A 7,500-nucleotide genomic window follows, 5' to 3' on the forward strand; every position below is an offset into this window, starting at 1 on the left:
GATATGTTAACCATTGATATGAATACAAATTACGGTTTATTACTGTATCACAAGAAATCTAGCTAAATACACGAATATTTAAGGGTATATAAGTTAGCATTAATTATGACTAGAATTAAAAAAAAGAAAAAAAATCAAAATTGAGAACTACTTATCGCGTGAATAGAAAAAAAAAATCATAAAAAATTAATAATGATAAAATGAGTAGGAAAAAAAATCTTACATAGGATAAAAATGCATTTCTGGAGATAATTCCTTAATCTAGCTATTTTTTTTGGGGGGGGAGGGGGAGTTGGGGGGTGGGGAGAGAGAGGTAGCGTAATAATATATAATTGGGGAGAGGGGGGATTATTAACCATTCTAACACCCACATTATTGCAGAAATGGTCGTGCATTCTGCTTGGGTTGCAGTATTGACGCGTTGGACCACAGTATGCAGTTCGTCCATTACTTTATTATGTATTTTGTTCTTACGGTAAACGAAAATGTACAGGAGGATAAGAATATTGTGCGTTTGTGTGTATTTGTTTTCAGATCCAATTTGAATAATCCTTCTTTGTAGCTAGGAAGTGTATATATATATATATATATATATATATATATATATATATATATATATATATATATATATATATACTTCAATAATTACACAAACTTATGATAGAAATATGAACACGAAAATTCAAATGCAAATCTACAGACGTGCTCTCTCTCTCTCTCTCTGTGTCTCACACACATCTGCCCTCGTGTGTGGCCCTAATGTACAGACATCCACACACGCTCCATATACCTTAAATACTCTGTCTCATACATCCAAGCACAAGTGAAATAAAAAGGTAAGCCTCTATCTAATCTACAAGCGGTGGAAATTAAACTCATCAGTATAGTCTGCCAATGAATAGTTTAGTTTTCCATTTTTTTTTCTTGCAATGAATCATCAGTTTGTTATTTGTATTATCATTTTCTCATTTCACAGAATTAGTGTAACAGGTGAAGTGAATAAGAGTACATTGCCAGGTAAGCTCAGAATGAGGTATTGACTTTAATATAAAACACCTAACAAATCTACACTAAAGAGTCTCTACACCTGACTGGAAGAACACTGTGACGAGTTCGTAATTACATGTAAATACATGAGTAACACATCAATATGCACAGAGGGTAATCATACCATCGTTTGCACTGCGGTATTTAGCATATGCAGAGGGACTTCCGCCGTTACACAACAAGGAGGCTCTTCTTAGGAATCACGAGGACCCTGGCAAGAAGTGGGGACCACCTCGTATGCCAAGAGAGAATCCTGCCTTTTGCACGTAGGTGATGGTCATCCTAGCAAGAGAGAGGTTCCTGCTTTTGTGTAGAGTGAGGGCGACCAACCTTGCATTGAGGGGGTTCCTACTTTAGTGTAGAGTGGGGGGTCACCATCCTAGCTGAGAGGATTTTACACCCTAGCACTAGGAAGGACGTCAGCGCTTTCGAAATCTGAGGGACGTCTTCCCTTAAACAGAAGCACTTCCACCCGAACACAGCGAGGGGAACACCACCCTATCACGGAGAGAGAGATCTACTCGTTATGCAGAGGGAAGGTCGTCCAACCAGAGGAAGAGGCAGCCACAAACAGCCTCCTCAACACGAGAGGTCTTCCCCTATGTGCTGAGAGGGACGTCCATCCTCGTTCAGCAAGAAAGTGGCCTCTGTCTACCGCTTCTGGCGTAAAGTGTCAAGTTTTAACTCTCACGGTGGCACGACGCTAGCAAAAGTGTGCCGCTAGCAAACTGTATAATACGGTACCAGTAAACTCCTGAATACCAGCAGATGGCATAATAACTGTAGACGAAAATACTAGCCCAGGATATAACGCTAGGATATGTTATGATTCTAACAAAGAAATTCATGTTAGTTTGGGACTTACAAAGCTAGAAGAAACACAGACGCTAGCAGGTGGTATGGTACAAATATACATGAAAAGGCTAGCACGAGAAAGTATGGCTAGCAAATGACTCCAAATACATTATGATACTAGCGGGGGAGAAAAAAATACGAAGCTAGTACAAAATATAATGCATACTGAACACACAGGTCTTAGTGGATACACTAGTTTTCTACTTACTGGTATGAGACTAACCAATGTAATACTATGATATGAACTAAACTCACACAATACCTCGAGCATCGTGTGGTATAGTGATTCCCTCTCGTTCATGTGTTTACCAGTCCAGACTTTTAGCATTAAAACCAACTTGAGGATTCTAGCACCTACGATTAAAGTTAACAGACACTAATACTGCCACGACTCCTGCCCAGCACCCGAGAGCAACCAACAGCAATGCATAAGTCTCGTCTTTCCTTTGGCGTGTTAGGCCCTCTCCTCTCGGGGTTTCGGCTTTCACTCTTCGCCTAAAAAGGGATGGTAACCTTTACTTTGTTTCTTTATTCCCCTTTCGTCTTAAAGGGATATTAACTTCTTCCTTTTCCTTTACTCCTTTTTCGTCTTAAAGGGATATTAACTTTTGCCTTTTTCTTTATTCCCTTTTCGCCTTAAAGGGATTTAAACTTCTTCCTTTTTCCTTACTCCCTTTTTCGCCTTAAAGGAATATCAAACTTTGTCCTTTTCCTTATAAAACACTTTCTGGAATATCCTACGCCTTATACACCGACGAAGACAAAATCCGACACATCCTGGCACCTGCAGAGAAGAGGGCCTTACACATTATATAAAAAAAAAGGAAATCAAAATCCGACACCTGGCACTGGCACTGACCCTTTCCAACGCTGAGACCGAACGACCCTCACCTTCTGCCACGTCACACAGGCAATGAACACGGTGGCACCTTCTTGGAGTCTCCGCTGTCACGAATATGAACCTATCTATCTCTGGCCTTTAATTCTGCTTTATCATTTTAATTTTTTATATCATTCCGCTGCAGATCTATTGGATTCACACGGGACAACATCGACCTAGTATTTGTTAGTAAAATTTTAAAAACGTTACTGGTGTGTTTCTTGGATGAAGAATCCGGCAAAGTTAAACATCTGGAATCTACTCTACTAAGCTTAGGGAACTGGAATTCAATAATAATAATAATAATAATAATAATAATGATAACAGATAGTAGATAATGATTAAAGAATAACGATATTAGCAATATTGATCCAGCAACATAGGACATGCTAAAGAAATGTCAAATGAACAGCTTCAGATTCTACATTCATTGAAGTATTTGTCAAAAAATAAGTAAGACCTATTCTTCTTTTCGTCGACAAACGTACATATTAATATATAAAAAAAAGTATTAAGACATGAAAGGAACAAACGCAATATCTCATTTGCATATGCATGAGTATCTTTTTCTCTCATTTCTTCCCGTGCCAGAATATATGAATAATAATAATAACAATGCAAAAAAAAAAAAATAAATAAATAAAAAAAAAATAATAAATAAAAAAAAATCAAAAATAAAATAAATTAAAAAATAATGATAATAATAAGAACAAGAATATCGCTTCTGGAATGAGACTACAGCTTAAAAGATCCTATCCTCTTTAAGTCATCTAATTTTAATGTCCTAAGCAATACACAAAAGTGAAATCAACTGCATCTGTGTACGTGCTAAAACGTACACAGCACAGAGTCAAAATATCTGTAAGATTCACACGGTTTATAGACAAGTTATCAATATACATGTAACCTCAACGACACAAAGATGGTTTTTGTTTATGTTTATGGTAACAAGAGTGAAAACTGGAGCTTACTGTTGGTGATATTATACAATATGTGTGCGTTTTTTTTTCGTGTGTGTGTTTTTTTTAAGTGTGTGTGTACGTTGGGATCTCGTGCACGTGTCTCGGTTCAAGGAGATCTTTAAACCTTCTTTCTCTGCCACGTGCGAGGGTCATTCGCCTCGCTTTTCGTCCTGTAAGCTTCGAAAGAAGGATAAGAAAGAAACCCCATTAAAAAAGGACATATACAGGAGGGGAATAAAGACCAAAAAAATAAATGAAATAAAAATCGTAACAAAAGAGACACATATGGAAAAACTGAAAAGAAACCAAAATGACAAATGTATATATGAAATTCAAGATTCAGGATTTTTTTTTCGAGTCTATTGGCTTCAGATTTAACGGATTCGAACACTAATGGCTGTCGAACACATGGCGTATCCTCGATTTCCTCCTTTGAGCAAAATTGCCTGTCCTGGAGCGCGGAAAAGAGGAAATTAACGTTTTTCTTCTTGAATCAGACAGTAGAAATGTGCAAAAAATAGGAACCATTTTTTAATTCTTGCATTTCTTCCTTTTTACTAGTTTTCTTCTGCATTCTCTCTCTCTCTCTCTTTCTCTCGTTTTTTTTCTGTATGTATAAATGAACCTTTTTTTCCCTCTCTCTCTTTGTTTCCTGCTTTGTCGTCACCTTTTCTTTCTTTCTTTCTTTTCTTTTTTTTTGTTTTGTTTTCTTTCACTTTATCTTCCACCGGGAAATTTCAAACTGTACTTTTCCCCCTCTTCTTGTGCTAAAATCAAACCGTCATTCCTCAACAAGCGAAGTGTCACGAAAAAAAAAGAAAATAAAATAAAAACAAAAGAGAAAACGAACGTGCACTCAATATTTTAAATATTAAGATCCTTCCGTGTCCTCCTCTCCCGCTCAGTTGTCGTCCCTCCCCTTGTCGAGCGTCCGGAGGAACTGCTCGTACTGCTCGAGGCTCATTTCGGCTTCGGGCGAGGTCACGTGACGCCGCCTCCGATACCGCGCTTGGCTCGTGGCTTCGATGCACAGGACGGCGAACGAGTTGTGGCAGCCGAGGCGATCCTGCGACAGGAGCCGGTTCTTCAGGAGCGAGGAGGCGAGGCCCACGACGTCGCGGCTCTCGGAGTTCCACGCGTCGCAGTAGGAGGACAGGGAACGCTCGCCGAGGAGGTCGGAGCCGTGCCAGATGTACTTCTGCGGCCTGGGGGGAAGGGAGGGTTGAGTCACGGAGGAAAGAAGGACGAAGGTGAGAGAAAGAGATGAAATGATGAAAAGGAGGGGTGAATAACGGAGGAAAGAAGGACGAAGATGAGAGAAAGAGATGAAAGGATAAAAAGAAGGAGTGAGTCACGGAGGAAAGAAGGACGAAGATGAGAGAAAGAGATGAATGGATAAAAAGGAGGGGTGAATAACGGAGGAAAGGCAGATGGAGATGAGAGAAAGAGATGAAAGGATAAAAAGAAGGATTGAGTCACGGAGGAAAGAAGGACGAAGATGAGAGAAAGAGATGAAAGAATAAAAAGGAGGATTGAGTCACGGAGGAAAGAAGGACGAAAGTGTGAGAAAGAGATGAAAGGATAAAATGGAGGGTTGAATCACGGAGGAAAGGCAGACGAAGATGAGAGAAAGAGATGAATGGATAAAAAGAAGAAGTGAATAACGGAGGAAAGAAGGACGAAAGTGTGAGAAAGAGATGAAAGGATAAAATGGAGGGTTGAATCACGGAGGAAAGAAGGACGGAGATGAGAGAAAGAGATGGAATGATATAAAGGAGTGTTGAGTCATCGAGGAAAGGAAGAAGAAGATGAGAGAAAGAGATGGAATGATAGAATGGAGGGTTGAGTCACGGAGGAAAAGGGGGAGGAGTTAGTCATGGAGGAAATGGTCACGGAGGAGAGTGCGAAGGGTCAGTCGTGGAGGAAAGGAGGGATGAATCATGGAGGAAAGGCGGACGAAAATGAGACAAAGCAATGGATCTGACCAAGAAAAACGAGACAAGTCGTAAAAAATAAATTAAGGAATACGAGATAAATCACAAGAATTGGCCAAGAGATATCAGACGAATAACGAATATAGAGAGATGAATAAAGAAGAAAAAATACACCTATATGAAACACACCAAGAAAACTATGATTCAATCGAATAACCAGTCAAACCTATTACCAAACAGGTCCGAAATCCTAAAAAGAAAAGAAAAGAAAAGAAAAGAAGAAAAAACAAACTACCTCACGCAAAAAAGAAAAAAAAAAGTAAAATCTTTAAACACGCCATAAAATCAAACACGTCCGAAACCCTTTAAAAAGACTCCCTCACGTAAAAAAAAAAAAAAAAAAAAAAAAAATAAAAAAAAAAATAAAAAAAAAAAATAATAATAATAATAATAATGATAAAATAATAAAATAAATACAATAATGATAAAATAATGATAAAAAAGCAAAATCTTACCAGGCAGAATTGGTCAAAATTTCCTTGCCGTCGAAGCTGAAGATACGAGGCTTTTGGGAGAATATTCCACCGGTTCCGGAGAATATTTCACGCCACGTGTTGAAGAGAACCTCGCCCTGGAAGACGGAAACATGAAAAATAAAGGTTAAATAATTTTTATATTTATAAAAATAATATTTATAAAAATAATATTTATAAAAATAATATTTATATTTATAAAAATAATATTTATAAAAATAATATTTATAATAATATTTATAAAAATAAAGATCATCGTATTAAATTTGAAAAAAATGTGATACATATTCATCAACAAGTATACAAATTATATCCAGAGAATAAATAAAAATAGATAAAAAACAAATAACAAAGGAGCAAATAAAAGGACCAAGTAATCCAAAAATAATAAATAAAATGATGATGATGATGATGGTGATGGTGATGGTGATGATGATGATGATGATGATGACGATAATGATAATGATAATGATAATGATAATGATAACGATAACGATAACGATAACGATAACGAGAATGACAATGATAATGATAATGACAATGACAATGACAATGACAACGATAATGATAATGATAATGATAACCAACTAACTAAACAAATCAAATAAATAGAATATAATAAGATAAATAATAAATAATAAATAAATAAATAATAATAAAAAAACCAAAACGATGATAACTAACTAACTAAATAAAAAAAAAACGCCACGCGACCCCCACGTACCTTCGTGTTGACCACCGGCAAGTTCCTGTCCGCGTACCGCACAATGGAGTCCAGATTCTGCACCCTGGAGGTGAGGAAGGCCCTGAAGGTGCCCCTGAGTCCTGCCCTGCGCGCCTCCCTGTAGCAGGAGTAGTCCGCCCCCCTGACGCCGTGCATGTCGCCGGTGTAGGGCTGGTTGAGGGCGGCGAGTCTCAGCTGTGGGCGGGTGAAAGGGTTAGAGAATGCTGTTGGTAGGTGTTTGTGGATATCTGTCTATCTATCTATCGATCAATCTATCTGTCTATCTATCTCAGGTGAGGGAGGGTTGAGGGTCTTTAAAGTATGCTATAGTTAGGTCTACCCATCTATCGATCAATCTTCTGTTTATCTATCTCAGCTGTGGGCGGGTTAAAGGGTTAAAGAATACTATTGGTAGATGTGTATGGATATCTGTCTATCTATCGATCGATCTATCTGTCTATCTCAGCTGTGGGCGGTTGGGGGCGTTTAGAGAATGCTTTAGTTATGTGTTTTCTATAGTTATGTATATTCTATCTATCTGTCTATCTCAGCTGTGGGCGGGTTA

At 38.0% G+C, this 7,500-nt stretch overlaps 1 protein-coding gene across 3 annotated transcripts in view; it reads right to left on the minus strand.

Moving 5' to 3' along the window:
• Window positions 1-2,576: 2,576 nt before the first annotated feature.
• LOC113804025 (collagen alpha-1(XVIII) chain) overlaps window positions 2,577-7,500 on the minus strand; it is a 247,902-nt gene continuing 242,978 nt past the window's right edge. For all 3 annotated transcript variants that reach the window (XM_070124143.1, XM_070124145.1, XM_070124144.1), the window contains 3 exons: window positions 6,936-7,130; window positions 6,194-6,309; window positions 2,577-4,949 (listed from right to left, as the gene is read on the minus strand). In XM_070124143.1, coding sequence (XP_069980244.1) covers window positions 4,646-4,949; window positions 6,194-6,309; window positions 6,936-7,130 — 615 coding nt within the window. In that variant the 3' untranslated portion in view covers window positions 2,577-4,645. The remainder of the gene's footprint in view (window positions 4,950-6,193; window positions 6,310-6,935; window positions 7,131-7,500) is intronic.

This window comes from Penaeus vannamei, chromosome 8, assembly GCF_042767895.1.
Source record: "Penaeus vannamei isolate JL-2024 chromosome 8, ASM4276789v1, whole genome shotgun sequence".
Taxonomy (NCBI): domain Eukaryota; kingdom Metazoa; phylum Arthropoda; class Malacostraca; order Decapoda; family Penaeidae; genus Penaeus; species Penaeus vannamei.